This window comes from Saccoglossus kowalevskii, chromosome 2 (assembly GCF_978046115.1).
Source record: "Saccoglossus kowalevskii chromosome 2, keSacKowa6.1, whole genome shotgun sequence".
NCBI classification, from domain to species: domain Eukaryota; kingdom Metazoa; phylum Hemichordata; class Enteropneusta; family Harrimaniidae; genus Saccoglossus; species Saccoglossus kowalevskii.
Genome location: NC_140642.1, coordinates 1,036,291 through 1,054,673, shown reverse-complemented (window position 1 = coordinate 1,054,673; position 18,383 = coordinate 1,036,291). Strand labels below are relative to the sequence as shown.

At 36.3% G+C, this 18,383-nt stretch overlaps 1 protein-coding gene across 1 annotated transcript in view; it reads right to left on the bottom strand.

Moving 5' to 3' along the window:
• LOC102802953 (stress-induced-phosphoprotein 1-like) overlaps nt 1-18,383 on the bottom strand; it is a 76,288-nt gene that overhangs the window by 13,169 nt on the left and 44,736 nt on the right. The window contains exons 9-10 of the mRNA XM_085505790.1: nt 10,463-10,499; nt 4,428-4,509 (exon numbers count right to left, since the gene is read on the bottom strand). Coding sequence (XP_085361916.1) covers nt 4,428-4,509; nt 10,463-10,499 — 119 coding nt within the window. The remainder of the gene's footprint in view (nt 1-4,427; nt 4,510-10,462; nt 10,500-18,383) is intronic.

Below are 18,383 nucleotides of genomic sequence, written 5' to 3'. Positions count from 1 at the left end.
GATTAGTATCTATTGAACCGCTTAACATTTTTGAGTAACAAGAGCAGGAAATGGAAATTGTCACAATTTCAATCATTGCATTATTTCATTATACTTCCAACATTGGCTCAGTGACACTAGATTAAAAAGTCATAATTATTAATATGAATCTTAATATTGTTGAAAAATTATTTTATTTTCTAATGAACAAATTTAATCGACACATACATGTACATTCTTTTCCCAGAGTTGAAAGTATTTTGGAAATCGCAACATATGCGCATGACAGACCAGAGAACGTTTTACTTTACCACAACCTCAAGTATTAATCAAGTGCACAAATTCAATAATATGAGAGGTTCTTTACAAACTAAAATACAAACTAAAATACATGTAAAGATCGCAATCAACATTACAATTCACATTACTACATTTATGCACATCACAGGATGTACCCTCCAACACATTCAATTTTAATGAAAATGAAGAACCTACCTTTGTATACACTTACAAAGCCTTGTTGAGGTTCCAACCACTGAGCATTGAACAAAAAAATAAACCTGGCGTATACAATGAAACAACACTCTGCTGAACAGAGACACATGGTGTGGTAATACAGCATTACTTCCAGATTCATACTTACATGTACCTTGGATTCAACATATTATTCATGAAACATTTGAAAAACGAGGCTGAATTGATACAGTATGCAATTATCATGATTTAACTCAGGGAATCACAAACTACATTTATTTACGTTAAATACACAATTTATGACAACTAATTTGTTAATAACTTATGCAGTAATGTACATCATCAAATTTCACATTTTTTGTTTTTTATATATCAACAACATTGTTATAATAGAATATTACTAGTATAGTAGCTTCGCAATAAGTGGCTTTCGCGGTAAGTGGGTTTCGTATTGGGTGGGTCTCGCGGGAGTAGGGATTTGTGCAGTAACTGTTCCTTTCATTGTTGTTGTTGAGAATTAGTTTTATGTTTCTTTAACAACTTGAGAATACCATCCTTAGAAGCTATTAATTTGCCCTTTTGATTTGTGATGTTGCTCTGGCAGGAGTTCCAAAATAAGACCCAAGCTCTGATAATGCCCGTAGTTTCAAAAACCAAGCAACATTATGATCTTATTGGTGTTGCAAAGGATAGTTGAATATTGTTTATTAAAATTAATAATCCCCATAACTGTTTTCTAATATAGATAAATTATAGTACGTAACAAATATATAACTCAGTCTCAACAATGAAATAAAGAAATATATATATATATTTACATTATTACTAATGCATTGCAATACAACTAATTAAAATTGAAAGAAATTGCAATATAAAATATTCCGTCAATAACACTTCCCAAGGGCATTTTTCATGGTCAGTGTTATTTACGAAAATATTTGTTTATAATTTTATAAATTGGCTTGGCAATTCCCACCCCAATTAGATATAATGTGTACATATTTTAATAAATAAAATTAAAGATACACTAACAAAAATGAAATATTAATCATTTTATTATATAACCTGCACAAAAGTAATCAATATTTTTCCTTGCTAGAATGATGTGCAACTTCATATGGTAATCTAAATAAAGTTCACAGCTGGCAATTTAGCAATACCCGTATCAGGGATAGTCAACTTCTTGTGAATTTGATTACATAACGTTTTTAGGTTCATGTGCTGCAAGAGGCGACGGTTCCTCAGCAAACAATTAAGCCAAGGCATTTTCAATGTCGAAATCGCGAAATTCTCTGTTTTTACGCAATCTGGGAAGTTCAAATTACTAAATAACGAATGAACTTTATTGTTCCCGTGTAAAAAAGAGTAGGTTAGGTAGGGTGTTAACAAGACAATATTGTGAGAATAACTTGAATGAATGTACTTAAAATTCACAAATAAATAAATATGTATAAAAAAATAAATACACAAATAAATTATTAAAGAAATCTAATCTCTAATTTTGGTCGCAGCTAAAATAAAGTTTGATACCTTTTATTGAACTAATTTATCTTGATATGAAAGTAAATATGTGAAACGAGAAATGTTATTGTCTGTCGGAACTTTAATTTTATTTAACAGGTGAGATCTCTGCTGTTCATATTTTTGACAATCTAAAAGGAAATGGTTCTCATCTTCAATGCAATTATTACAAAATTGACAAAGTCTGCTATTTATTGGTACTTTAGGGATAGAATGTCTGCCTTTTTCAATAGCTAAACTATGGTCGCTAACCATGAATTTAGTGAACATTTTTCTATTTTCACCATTCAAATTAAGTAAAATAAGGCTCCAAATTGTACTTTGTTTTAAAATTTTGAATATGTTCTGAGTTTAGAATTTTCATTTGATATAGCAGTTCTCCACTTGTTCACATACCTGCTTTGTGAATTTGATTGTAAAATTTTAGAAATTGTTCCTGTGTGTGTTTTTTGTGGATTTTTCTTTTCAGAAGAAAATCTAATGAGGCTTCCTGTAATATGGTTTTAAAATTAATGAACCAACTATTTGATATAGATGACTTTTTCTGTTCATAGAATGCCTGTTTAGTTAGATTATCATCTGGCAATTCTATGATATCCTCTCAATTAAAAGAGGATATTACCCCAATTCTGCTCTTGCTGCTAGATTACATGAGGTCCTGTTAATCTGCTTATACAAAACTTCAAATGAATTTTTTCTATCATGTTTTTTTTCTCATTTGTTGTTGTTGATGAAACTTTGTCCCCATACCTCTGATCCATATAGAAGGATGGGTTTTATAAAAACGTTAAATAAATGTAAAGAAAGTAGTATTTTGCTCATAGCAAAAAGTGCTTTTCCAGCTTTCTATGCTATATTGGCTGTTGCCTCATTGGAATTTTCCATTTGAACTGAAAATAATCCCTAAATAAATATACTGTTTATTACATTTAATGCATTGGTTGACAATAGTAAAAAAAGTATCTTATTTTGCAGTGGTGATTTATTGAAAATAACAATTTCAGTTTTAAATATGTTTATTTTAAGTTGCTAATTTTAGCAATATTCATTCAAAGCTTGTTGAAGTCCATCTGATGTAGTGGAAATGAGAGCCATGTCATCTGCATATATTAATGAGTTTACTGGTGTATTATTCAATGTTGGTGGTTCTGTGTTTGTTTTGTCAAGGCAAGGTCTTTATAATCATTAATGAAAATATTAAATAATTTTGGACTAATCACACAGCCTTGTTTCATCCCTTTTGTAACATCAAAACTCTGGGTAATTAAATTTTTATATGTGCTTTAGTATTAGAGTACAATGTACATATTTTTAATGAGACGGTAAACCCTTCCATTGATATTAAGTTTGTAAAAAAGTCCTATTCTCCAAATTAATTCAAAAGCTTTAACAAAATCAACAAAAAGTCTCTTTTTCTTACATAATTGTTTTGAAATTAGAGTTTTTAAGACAAAAATATGATCAATAGTACGATGGTTCTTTCTAAAACCAGCTTGGTTATTATAGATTAGTTTGTTCTCTTCAATATAGTTATTAAGACGAGAATTTATTATGCTACAAAACAGTTTACCAATACAACTAGATACAGATATTCCTCTGTAGTTTTGTGGAACACGTTTGTCACCTTTTTTATATAAATGTGTAATTATACTGGTATTCCAAATATCAGGACGACGAAGCTGAAATATCCAAGAACCAACAAATACAAAAAAATTATATCTCAAAAGTGAATATTTGTGGTGTAACCGGACCAGAAGTGGAAATTTGTTAGTACTCTAAATATCCAAACATATTTTAGTATAAGGTAGTAACAAATATTTTTAAAAAAATTTTTTGTTGGTAGAAAGTCCAAGATTTGAAAGCCCATCTTCATTATAGATTATACTGACATGTAATATAAAGGTCACACAGAATAATAATATTTGTTGATTACAAATTCATGATTATGTTGTATCTTCATATACTTTGTGAACAATTTTTTTAATATAAATTGTTACTGTTAAATTCATTTGGTTTGTATTTTATATGCAAAGCAAAAACTGTGTTTCTGTTATTGATTTATTTAGAATCAAATACATAAAGCAAAACTTGTGAGTCTATAATCAATAATTTCATGATATGAGTTCAGAAATTAATCAAATCAATTAGTACTGAGCATGCTCAGTTGTTCTGTCAGTATCATTGACATAGGTAATTTATGATGAAAATCATGAAAAAGATCTACTTAGGACTCTAATTCTGAGCGCTTTGACCAGATTATTGTTCATCAACCTGTCAAGTTTTATTGATATCTTGCTGCAGAATTACTGAGAAAGGGTTGAAGACGAACACATACATCGAAGGACTGCTGGAAGGACATCTCGACTGAACTCAAATTAATACTCCCCTTTTCAGGCTGTGCCTGAAATGGGGACTACAAAGCATGAAATGCAATTTAAAACTATTTAACTTACGCATTGATTGGAACATCTGATAGAATAAACATTCCTTTTTTATCGATTATTGTTGGCTGTGTTCCTTGAGTGCCGGCTTTACCTGGTGCAATATACAACATATTTAGTAACATATCATAAGTAGAAACATATATCCCAAAACTAGGCACTGCGTAACAGTGTTCATTTGTAACATATATCCCAAAACTAGGCACTGCATAACAGGGTTCATTTGTAACATATATCCCAAAACTAGGCACTGTGTAACAGTGTTCATTTGTAACATATATCCCAAAACTAGGCACTGCGTAACAGGGTTCATTTGTAACATATATCCCCAAACTAGGCACTGCGTAACAGGGTTCATTTGTAACATATATCCCAAAACTAGGCACTGCATAACAGGGTTCATTTGTAACATATATCCCAAAACTAGGCACTGTGTAACAGTGTTCATTTGTAACATATATCCCAAAACTAGGCACTGCGTAACAGGGTTCATTTGTAACATATATCCCAAAACTAGGCACTGCGTGACAGGGTTCATTTGCAACATATATCCCAAAACTAGGCACTGCGTAACAGGGTTCATTTGCAACATATATCCCAAAACTAGGCACTGTGTAACAGTGTTCATTTGTAACATATATCCCAAAACTAGGCACTGCGTAACAGGGTTCATTTGTAACATATATCCCAAAACCAGGCACTGCGTAACAGTGTTCATTTGTAACATATATCCCAAAACTAGGCACTGCGTAACAGTGTTCATTTGTAACATATACCCCAAAACCAGGCACTGCGTAACAGTGTTCATTTGTAACATATATCCCAAAACTAGGCACTGCGTAACAGGGTTCATTTGTAACATATATCCCAAAACCAGGCACTGCGTAACAAGGTTCATTTGTAACATATATCCCAAAACTAGGCACTGCGTAACAGGGTTCATTTGTAACATATATCCCAAAACCAGGCACTGCGTAACAGTGTTCATTTGTAACATATATTCCAAAACTAGGCACTGCGTAACAGTGTTCATTTGTAACATATATCCCAAAACCAGGCACTGCGTAACAGTGTTCATTTGTAACATATATCCCAAAACTAGGCACTGCGTAACAGGGTTCATTTGTAACATATATCCCAAAACTAGGCACTGCGTAACAGTGTTCATTTGTAACATATATCCCAAAACCAGGCACTGCGTAACAGTGTTCATTTGTAACATATATCCCAAAACTAGGCACTGCGTAACAGGGTTCATTTGTAACATATATCCCAAAACTAGGCACTGCATAACAGTGTTCATTTGTAACATATATCCCAAAACTAGGCACTGCGTAACAGGGTTCATTTGTAACATATATCCCAAAACCAGGCACTGCGTAACAGGGTTCATTTGTAACATATATCCCAAAACTAGGCACTGCATAACAGGGTTCATTTGTAACATATATCCCAAAACTAGGCACTGCGTAACAGGGTTCATTTGTAACATATATCCCAAAACTAGGCACTGCGTAACAGGGTTCATTTGCAACATATATCCCAAAACTAGGCACTGCGTAACAGGGTTCATTTGTAACATATATCCCAAAACTAGGCACTGCGTAACAGGGTTCATTTGTAACATATATCCCAAAACTAGGTACTGCATAACAGGGTTCATTTGTAACATATATCCCAAAACTAGGCACTGCGTAACAGGGTTCATTTGTAACATATATCCCAAAACTAGGCACTGCGTAACAGTGTTCATTTGTAACATACATCCCAAAACTAGGCACTGCGTAACAGTGTTCATTTGTAACATATATCCCAAAACCAGGCACTGCGTAACAGGGTTCATTTGTAACATATATCCCAAAACTAGACACTGCGTAACAGGGTTCATTTGTAACATATATCCCAAAACTAGGCACTGCGTAACAGGGTTCATTTGTAACATATATCCCAAAACTAGGCACTGCGTAACAGGGTTCATTTGTAACATATATGCCAAAACTAGGCACTGTGTAACAGTGTTCATTTGTAACATATATCCCAAAACTAGGCACTGCGTAACAGTGTTCATTTGTAACATATATCCCAAAACTAGGCACTGCGTAACAGTGTTCATTTGTAACATATATCCCAAAACCAGGCACTGCGTAACAGTGTTCATTTGTAACATATATCCCAAAACTAGGCACTGCGTAACAGGGTTCATTTGTAACATATATCCCAAAACTAGGCACTGCGTAACAGTGTTCATTTGTAACATATATCCCAAAACCAGGCACTGCGTAACAGTGTTCATTTGTAACATATATCCCAAAACTAGGCACTGCGTAACAGGGTTCATTTGTAACATATATCCCAAAACTAGGCACTGCATAACAGTGTTCATTTGTAACATATATCCCAAAACTAGGCACTGCGTAACAGGGTTCATTTGTAACATATATCCTAAAACCAGGCACTGCGTAACAGGGTTCATTTGTAACATATATCCCAAAACTAGGCACTGCATAACAGGGTTCATTTGTAACATATATCCCAAAACTAGGCACTGCGTAACAGGGTTCATTTGTAACATATATCCCAAAACTAGGCACTGCGTAACAGGGTTCATTTGCAACATATATCCCAAAACTAGGCACTGCGTAACAGGGTTCATTTGTAACATATATCCCAAAACTAGGCACTGCGTAACAGGGTTCATTTGTAACATATATCCCAAAACTAGGTACTGCATAACAGGGTTCATTTGTAACATATATCCCAAAACTAGGCACTGCGTAACAGGGTTCATTTGTAACATATATCCCAAAACTAGGCACTGCGTAACAGTGTTCATTTGTAACATACATCCCAAAACTAGGCACTGCGTAACAGTGTTCATTTGTAACATATATCCCAAAACCAGGCACTGCGTAACAGGGTTCATTTGTAACATATATCCCAAAACTAGACACTGCGTAACAGGGTTCATTTGTAACATATATCCCAAAACTAGGCACTGCGTAACAGGGTTCATTTGTAACATATATCCCAAAACTAGGCACTGCGTAACAGGGTTCATTTGTAACATATATGCCAAAACTAGGCACTGTGTAACAGTGTTCATTTGTAACATATATCCCAAAACTAGGCACTGCGTAACAGTGTTCATTTGTAACATATATCCCAAAACTAGGCACTGCGTAACAGTGTTCATTTGTAACATATTATATCTTCATAAAATTACATTTGGATTTAGGCCTAATCTAATTTACATATTAGGTTAAAATTACAGATTAAAAGAGTGAACAATATAAATATTGGTATTTATAATACCCTGGTACAATCCTTGACATTCACAGCCTATTAGTGCAGGCACTCCAGAGGTAAAATGCAACCTACTAATTTTCTTTCTTTCAAAGAAACCAAAAGATTGATACATGCAAATTGCTTTGTTTTTACAAACTCTGTAACACCAGAATAGTTTAAATGTTATGCCAGTTCAGAGCTGATGGAATGCAAAATAGGAATAACTATTATCTGACAACATATATAAGCAATGATGTAATACAATGTCCAAATATGGGCAATGGTGTGTTATAACATATAGTGAATATACTGTCCTCACAAGACCAATTTATCTTGGTAATTTATGCTCACCACTGACCTAATAAATCATGGACTTGGAAGTTCCATGTAAGACAAGAATTGAAGATATCATCACAAAATGAACAAATCTGAGAGAGGTCCACCTGTAGTAAGTACCTTTATGTATAATATTAAATCAATCAGATTTACAGTTTTTAACAAGTCAAAAATATTACTTTTTACCTAAAAATTACAAAAAAATCATCAAAATTAGAGAATTGAAGATAACATCACAAATGAACAAATCTGAAAGAGGTCCAACTTTAGTACCTACCCCCCCCTCCTATATGTATAATATCAAAGCAATCAGACTTGCGAAAAAGTCAAAAATATCACTTTTTAACAAAAAAAAACAAACAAAAAATATTCATCTAAATTATAGAATTGAAGATATCATCATGAAATGAACAAGTCTCAGAGAGGTTCACTCAAGGTATATATACACCGAGTACCAAAGCAATCAGGATTATAGTTTTCAAGAAGATGTCAAATCAAAGAAAGCTTAGAAAGAACTCCCATGTGCTGAGAGTATTGGAGACACATTAAATATAATTTGAAATTACTTAGCTGAAAACTGATTATGTAAATCAGAAAATTAACATGAACAGATTTGATTGTAAAACTAATGAGGTCTGCGCAATGTAACAAAAACTCTATGTACCAAGTTTAATTGAAATGTGATTAGACCCAAAAATGTATGAATTATTATGTTAATTAGGGAAATAATATGAACAGATTTTTACCCCAAACTAATTAGGTTTGTACATTGTCCTAGAGCATCTTTGTACTAAGTTTCATTAAAATGGAAATTAGTACTTTAAATATCAGTGTGAAAGCTTAAAATTGGTTAATTATGCAAATTAGGTAATTAATATGCACAAATATTTACCAAAAACTAATTGGGTCTCTGCATAATTCAAGATTCATTGAAATGTGATGATTAGTACTTTAGATATCAGTAGAAAAGCTAAAAATTAATTATGCAAATTAGGTAATTAATATGCACAATTATTTACCCTGAAACTAATCAGGTCTCTGCATAATCCTAAAGGATCTATGTACCAAGTTTCATTGAAATGCGATGATTAGTACTTGAGATACCCGTGGAAAAGCTGAAAATTAACTAATTATGCAAATTAGGTGATTAATATGCACAAATATTTATCTGAAACAATCAATCAGTCCTTGAGTATGTAAGTACCAAGTTTCATTGAAATGTAATGCTCACTACTTATATCAAAAGCTGAAAATTAATTAATTATGTAAATTAGGTAATTATATGTACTGATATTACCATAAAAATTATCAGGTCTGTGCAGTGTCATATGACATCTATGTACCAAGTTTCATTGAAATGTGATGATTAGTACTTGAGATATCAGTGGAAAAACCGAAAATTGACTAATCATTATGCAAATTAGGTAATTAGTATCCATGGATTATTACCAAAAACTAATCAAAACCTAGCATTTGTTCAGAGCATCTATGTACCAAGTTTCATCAAAATCCAATGAGTGGTTGTTTAGATATCAGTGGAACAGTCATGGAACCACTAAAAAATAGCTAATTATCATGCAAATTAGTTAATTAATATGCACGGATTTTTACCAAAAACTAATCAAATCTGCGCATATGTTCAGAGCATCTATGTACCAAGTTTCATCAAAATCCAATGAGTGGTTCTTTAGATATCAGTGGAACAGTCATAGAGCAGCTAAAAATTAGCTAATTATCATGCAAATTAGGTAATTAACGAGCATGGATTTTTACCAAAAACTAATCAAAACCTAGCATTAGTTCAGAGCATCTATGTACCAAGTTTCATCAAAATCCAATGAGTGGTTGTTTAGATATCAGTGGAACAGTCATGGAACCACTAAAAAATAGCTAATTATCATGCAAATTAGGTAATTAACGAGCATGGAATTTTACCAAAACCTAATCAAATCTGCGCATTGGCCCAGAGCATCTATGCACCAAGTTTCATCAAAATCCAATGTATGGTTCTTGAGATAGCAGTGGAACAGTCGGACACACATACACACATACACACATACACACATACACACACATACAGACACACTAACTGCAAAGACTCCCATTTTGTGCTTCGCACATGGGACTCAAAAAGTATACACAGACGATGAATGTTGATGTACAATCACACATATCATAAGCTCCGCTTGACAAATTCAACAGTAGAGCTGAAAAAATCCATATTCTTACTAATCTCTTCTAAAAATTTCTATGAACAAAATTTGAACCAAATCAAACATAAAAGATTTTTTCAAAAACATACATTACTTGATAAACTGGCAAATAAATAACAAATTAATGATTTCTGCATATTATTATGCTAATGTGCACACTTTCAATGCATGTCAACTTGTAGTACAAGCTAAAAATGACAAAAATTGACATACCTTTTCTTGACAGCCTCATAATGTTTTGAGCAAATTTCTGAAAAAAAAGATGAAATGGCTAAAAGTAATGATTTGTTGTCTGGTGTTAGTACACATGAAATACAGTCCTTGATTTGTCACATCTGGTGTCAGTACACCTGAAATACAGTCCTTGATTTGTCACATCTGGTGTCAGTACACCTGAAATACAGTCCTTGATTTGTCACATGTGGTGTCAGTACACCTGAAATACAGTCCTTGATTTGTCACATGTGGTGTCAGTACACCTGAAATACAGTCCTTGATTTGTCACATGTGGTGTCAGTACACCTGAAATACAGTCCTTGATTTGTTGAATCTGGTGTCAGTACACCTGAAATACAGTCCTTGATTTGTCACATGTGGTGTCAGTACACCTGAAATACAGTCCTTGATTTGTCACATGTGGTGTCAGTACACCTGAAATACAGTCCTTGATTTGTCACATCTGGTGTCAGTACACCTGAAATACAGTCCTTGATTTGTCACATGTGGTGTCAGTACACCTGAAATACAGTCCTTGATTTGACACATCTGGTGTTAGTACACCTGAAATACAGTCCTTGATTTGTCACATGTGGTGTCAGTACACCTGAAATACAGTCCTTGATTTGACACATCTGGTGTTAGTACACCTGAAATACAGTCCTTGATTTGTCGAATCTGGTGTCAGTACACCTGAAATACAGTCCTTAATTTGTCACATCTGGTGTCAGTACACCTGAAATACAGTCCTTGATTTGTCACATGTGGTGTCAGGACACCTGAAATACAGTCCTTGATTTGTCACATGTGGTGTCAGAACACCTGAAATACAGTCCTTGATTTGTCACATGTGGTGTCAGGACACCTGAAATACAGTCCTTGATTTGTCACATGTGGTGTCAGAACACCTGAAATACAGTCCTTGATTTGTCACATGTGGTGTCAGAACACCTGAAATACAGTCCTTGATTTGTCACATGTGGTGTCAGTACACCTGAAATACAGTCCTTGATTTGTCACATGTGGTGTCAGTACACCTGAAATACAGTCCTTGATTTGTCATATGTGGTGTCAGTACACCTGAAATACAGTCCTTGATTTGTCACATGTGGTGTCAGCACACCTGAAATATTGTCCTTGATTTGTCACATGTGGTGTCAATACACCTGAAATATTGTCCTTGATTTGTCACATGTGGTGTCAGTACACCTGAAATACAGTCCTTGATTTGTCACATGTGGTGTCAGTACACCTGAAATACAGTCCTTGATTTGTCGAATCTGGTGTCAGTACACCTGAAATACAGTCCTTGATTTGTCACATGTGGTGTCAGTACACCTGAAATACAGTCCTTGATTTGTCACATGTGGTGTCAGTACACCTGAAATACAGTCATTCATTTGTCACATGTGGTGTCAGGACACCTGAAATACAGTCCTTGATTTGTCACATGTGGTGTCAGTACACCTGAAATACAGTCCTTGATTTGTCACATGTGGTGTCAGTACACCTGAAATACAGTCCTTGATTTGTCACATGTGGTGTCAGTACACCTGAAATACAGTCCTTGATTTGTCACATCTGGTGTCAGTACACCTGAAATACAGTCTTTGATTTGTCACATGTGGTGTCAGTACACCTGAAATACAGTCATTCATTTGTCACATGTGGTGTCAGGACACCTGAAATATTGTCCTTGATTTGTCACATGTGGTGTCAGTACACCTGAAATACAGTCCTTGATTTGTCACATGTGGTGTCAGTACACCTGAAATACAGTCCTTGATTTGTCACATGTGGTGTCAGTACACCTGAAATACAGTCCTTGATTTGTCACATCTGGTGTCAGTACACCTGAAATACAGTCCTTGATTTGTCATATGTGGTGTCAGTACACCTGAAATACAGTCCTTGATTTGTCACATGTGGTGTCAGCACACCTGAAATATTGTCCTTGATTTGTCACATGTGGTGTCAATACACCTGAAATACAGTCCTTGATTTGTCACATGTGGTGTCAGTACACCTGAAATACAGTCCTTGATTTGTCACATGTGGTGTCAGTACACCTGAAATACAGTCATTCATTTGTCACATGTGGTGTCAGTACACCTGAAATACAGTCCTTGATTTGTCGAATCTGGTGTCAGTACACCTGAAATACAGTCCTTGATTTGTCACATGTGGTGTCAGTACACCTGAAATACAGTCCTTGATTTGTCACATGTGGTGTCAGTACACCTGAAATACAGTCCTTGATTTGTCACATCTGGTGTCAGTACACCTGAAATACAGTCCTTGATTTGTCACATGTGGTGTCAGTACACCTGAAATACAGTCCTTGATTTGACACATCTGGTGTTAGTACACCTGAAATACAGTCCTTGATTTGTCGAATCTGGTGTCAGTACACCTGAAATACAGTCCTTAATTTGTCACATCTGGTGTCAGTACACCTGAAATACAGTCCTTGATTTGTCACATGTGGTGTCAGGACACCTGAAATACAGTCCTTGATTTGTCACATGTGGTGTCAGAACACCTGAAATAGTCCTTGATTTGTCACATGTGGTGTCAGGACACCTGAAATACAGTCCTTGATTTGTCACATGTGGTGTCAGAACACCTGAAATACAGTCCTTGATTTGTCACATGTGGTGTCAGGACACCTGAAATATTGTCCTTGATTTGTCACATGTGGTGTCAGTACACCTGAAATACAGTCCTTGATTTGTCACATGTGGTGTCAGTACACCTGAAATACAGTCCTTGATTTGTCATATGTGGTGTCAGTACACCTGAAATACAGTCCTTGATTTGTCACATGTGGTGTCAGCACACCTGAAATATTGTCCTTGATTTGTCACATGTGGTGTCAATACACCTGAAATATTGTCCTTGATTTGTCACATGTGGTGTCAGTACACCTGAAATACAGTCCTTGATTTGTCACATGTGGTGTCAGTACACCTGAAATACAGTCCTTGATTTGTCGAATCTGGTGTCAGTACACCTGAAATAAAGTCCTTGATTTGTCACATGTGGTGTCAGTACACCTGAAATACAGTCCTTGATTTGTCACATGTGGTGTCAGTACACCTGAAATACAGTCATTCATTTGTCACATGTGGTGTCAGGACACCTGAAATACAGTCCTTGATTTGTCACATGTGGTGTCAGTACACCTGAAATACAGTCCTTGATTTGTCACATGTGGTGTCAGTACACCTGAAATACAGTCCTTGATTTGTCACATGTGGTGTCAGTACACCTGAAATACAGTCCTTGATTTGTCACATCTGGTGTCAGTACACCTGAAATACAGTCTTTGATTTGTCACATGTGGTGTCAGTACACCTGAAATACAGTCATTCATTTGTCACATGTGGTGTCAGGACACCTGAAATATTGTCCTTGATTTGTCACATGTGGTGTCAGTACACCTGAAATACAGTCCTTGATTTGTCACATGTGGTGTCAGTATACCTGAAATACAGTCCTTGATTTGTCACATGTGGTGTCAGTACACCTGAAATACAGTCCTTGATTTGTCACATCTGGTGTCAGTACACCTGAAATACAGTCCTTGATTTGTCATATGTGGTGTCAGTACACCTGAAATACAGTCCTTGATTTGTCACATGTGGTGTCAGCACACCTGAAATATTGTCCTTGATTTGTCACATGTGGTGTCAATACACCTGAAATATTGTCCTTGATTTGTCACATGTGGTGTCAGTACACCTGAAATACAGTCCTTGATTTGTCACATGTGGTGTCAGTACACCTGAAATACAGTCCTTGATTTGTCGATTCTGGTGTCAGTACACCTGAAATACAGTCCTTGATTTGTCACATGTGGTGTCAGTACACCTGAAATACAGTCCTTGATTTGTCACATGTGGTGTCAGTACACCTGAAATACAGTCATTCATTTGTCACATGTGGTGTCAGGACACCTGAAATACAGTCCTTGATTTGTCACATGTGGTGTCACTACACCTGATATACAGTTCTTGATTTGTCACATGTGGTGTCAGTACACCTGAAATACAGTCCTTGATTTGTCACATGTGGTGTCAGTACACCTGAAATACAGTCCTTGATTTGTCACATCTGGTGTCAGCACACCTGAAATATTGTCCTTGATTTGTCACATGTTGTGTCAATACACCTGAAATATTGTCCTTGATTTGTCACATGTGGTGTCAGTACACCTGAAATACAGTCCTTGATTTGTCACATGTGGTGTCAGCACACCTGAAATATTGTCCTTGATTTGTCACATGTGGTGTCAATACACCTGAAATACAGTCCTTGATTTGTCACATGTGGTGTCAGTACACCTGAAATACAGTCCTTGATTTGTCACATGTGGTGTCAGTACACCTGAAATACAGTCCTTGATTTGTCACATGTGGTGTCAGTACACCTGAAATACAGTCCTTGATTTGTCACATGTGGTGTCAGTACACCTGAAATACAGTCCTTGATTTGCCACATGTGGTGTCAGCACACCTGAAATATTGTCCTTGATTTGTCACATGTGGTGTCAGCACACCTGAAATATTGTCCTTGATTTGTCACATGTGGTGTCAGTACACCTGAAATACAGTCCTTGATTTGTCATATGTGGTGTCAGCACACCTGAAATACAGTCCTTGATTTGTCACATGTGGTGTCAGCACACCTGAAATATTGTCCTTGATTTGTCACATGTGGTGTCAGTACACCTGAAATACAGTCCTTGATTTGTCACATGTGGTGTCAGCACACCTGAAATATTGTCCTTGATTTGTCACATGTGGTGTCAATACACCTGAAATACAGTCCTTGATTTGTCACATGTGGTGTCAGTACACCTGAAATACAGTCATTCATTTGTCACATGTGGTGTCAGGACACCTGAAATACAGTCCTTGATTTGTCACATGTGGTGTCAGTACACCTGAAATATTGTCCTTGATTTGTCACATGTGGTGTCAGTACACCTGAAATACAGTCCTTGATTTGTCACATGTGGTGTCAGTACACCTGAAATACAGTCCTTGATTTGTCACATGTGGTGTCAGTACACCTGAAATACAGTCCTTGATTTGTCACATCTGGTGTCATTACACCTGAAATACAGTCCTTGATTTGTCACATGTGGTGTCAGTACACCTGAAATACAGTCATTCATTTGTCACATGTGGTGTCACCTGAAATATTGTCCTTGATTTGTCACATGTGGTGTCAGTACACCTGAAATACAGTCCTTGATTTGTCACATGTGGTGTCAGTACACCTGAAATACAGTCCTTGATTTGTCACATGTGGTGTCAGTACACCTGAAATACAGTCCTTGATTTGTCACATCTGGTGTCAGTACACCTGAAATACAGTCCTTGATTTGTCATATGTGGTGTCAGTACACCTGAAATACAGTCCTTGATTTGTCACATGTGGTGTCAGCACACCTGAAATATTGTCCTTGATTTGTCACATGTGGTGTCAATACACCTGAAATATTGTCCTTGATTTGTCACATGTGGTGTCAGTACACCTGAAATACAGTCCTTGATTTGTCACATGTGGTGTCAGTACACCTGAAATACAGTCCTTGATTTGTCGAATCTGGTGTCAGTACACCTGAAATACAGTCCTTGATTTGTCACATGTGGTGTCAGTACACCTGAAATACAGTCCTTGATTTGTCACATGTGGTGTCAGTACACCTGAAATACAGTCATTCATTTGTCACATGTGGTGTCAGGACACCTGAAATACAGTCCTTGATTTGTCACATGTGGTGTCAATACACCTGAAATATTGTCCTTGATTTGTCACATGTGGTGTCAGTACACCTGAAATACAGTCCTTGATTTGTCACATGTGGTGTCAGTACACCTGAAATACAGTCCTTGATTTGTCACATCTGGTGTCAGTACACCTGAAATACAGTCTTTGATTTGTCACATGTGGTGTCAGTACACCTGAAATACAGTCATTCATTTGTCACATGTGGTGTCAGGACACCTGAAATATTGTCCTTGATTTGTCACATGTGGTGTCAGTACACCTGAAATACAGTCCTTGATTTGTCACATGTGGTGTCAGTACACCTGAAATACAGTCCTTGATTTGTCACATGTGGTGTCAGTACACCTGAAATACAGTCCTTGATTTGTCACATCTGGTGTCAGTACACCTGAAATACAGTCCTTGATTTGTCATATGTGGTGTCAGTACACCTGAAATACAGTCCTTGATTTGTCACATGTGGTGTCAGCACACCTGAAATATTGTCCTTGATTTGTCACATGTGGTGTCAATACACCTGAAATACAGTCCTTGATTTGTCACATGTGGTGTCAGTACACCTGAAATACAGTCCTTGATTTGTCACATGTGGTGTCAGTACACCTGAAATACAGTCATTCATTTGTCACATGTGGTGTCAGTACACCTGAAATACAGTCCTTGATTTGTCGAATCTGGTGTCAGTACACCTGAAATACAGTCCTTGATTTGTCACATGTGGTGTCAGTACACCTGAAATACAGTCCTTGATTTGTCACATGTGGTGTCAGTACACCTGAAATACAGTCCTTGATTTGTCACATCTGGTGTCAGTACACCTGAAATACAGTCCTTGATTTGTCACATGTGGTGTCAGTACACCTGAAATACAGTCCTTGATTTGACACATCTGGTGTTAGTACACCTGAAATACAGTCCTTGATTTGTCGAATCTGGTGTCAGTACACCTGAAATACAGTCCTTAATTTGTCACATCTGGTGTCAGTACACCTGAAATACAGTCCTTGATTTGTCACATGTGGTGTCAGGACACCTGAAATACAGTCCTTGATTTGTCACATGTGGTGTCAGAACACCTGAAATAGTCCTTGATTTGTCACATGTGGTGTCAGGACACCTGAAATACAGTCCTTGATTTGTCACATGTGGTGTCAGAACACCTGAAATACAGTCCTTGATTTGTCACATGTGGTGTCAGGACACCTGAAATATTGTCCTTGATTTGTCACATGTGGTGTCAGTACACCTGAAATACAGTCCTTGATTTGTCACATGTGGTGTCAGTACACCTGAAATACAGTCCTTGATTTGTCATATGTGGTGTCAGTACACCTGAAATACAGTCCTTGATTTGTCACATGTGGTGTCAGCACACCTGAAATATTGTCCTTGATTTGTCACATGTGGTGTCAATACACCTGAAATATTGTCCTTGATTTGTCACATGTGGTGTCAGTACACCTGAAATACAGTCCTTGATTTGTCACATGTGGTGTCAGTACACCTGAAATACAGTCCTTGATTTGTCGAATCTGGTGTCAGTACACCTGAAATAAAGTCCTTGATTTGTCACATGTGGTGTCAGTACACCTGAAATACAGTCCTTGATTTGTCACATGTGGTGTCAGTACACCTGAAATACAGTCATTCATTTGTCACATGTGGTGTCAGGACACCTGAAATACAGTCCTTGATTTGTCACATGTGGTGTCAGTACACCTGAAATACAGTCCTTGATTTGTCACATGTGGTGTCAGTACACCTGAAATACAGTCCTTGATTTGTCACATGTGGTGTCAGTACACCTGAAATACAGTCCTTGATTTGTCACATCTGGTGTCAGTACACCTGAAATACAGTCTTTGATTTGTCACATGTGGTGTCAGTACACCTGAAATACAGTCATTCATTTGTCACATGTGGTGTCAGGACACCTGAAATATTGTCCTTGATTTGTCACATGTGGTGTCAGTACACCTGAAATACAGTCCTTGATTTGTCACATGTGGTGTCAGTATACCTGAAATACAGTCCTTGATTTGTCACATGTGGTGTCAGTACACCTGAAATACAGTCCTTGATTTGTCACATCTGGTGTCAGTACACCTGAAATACA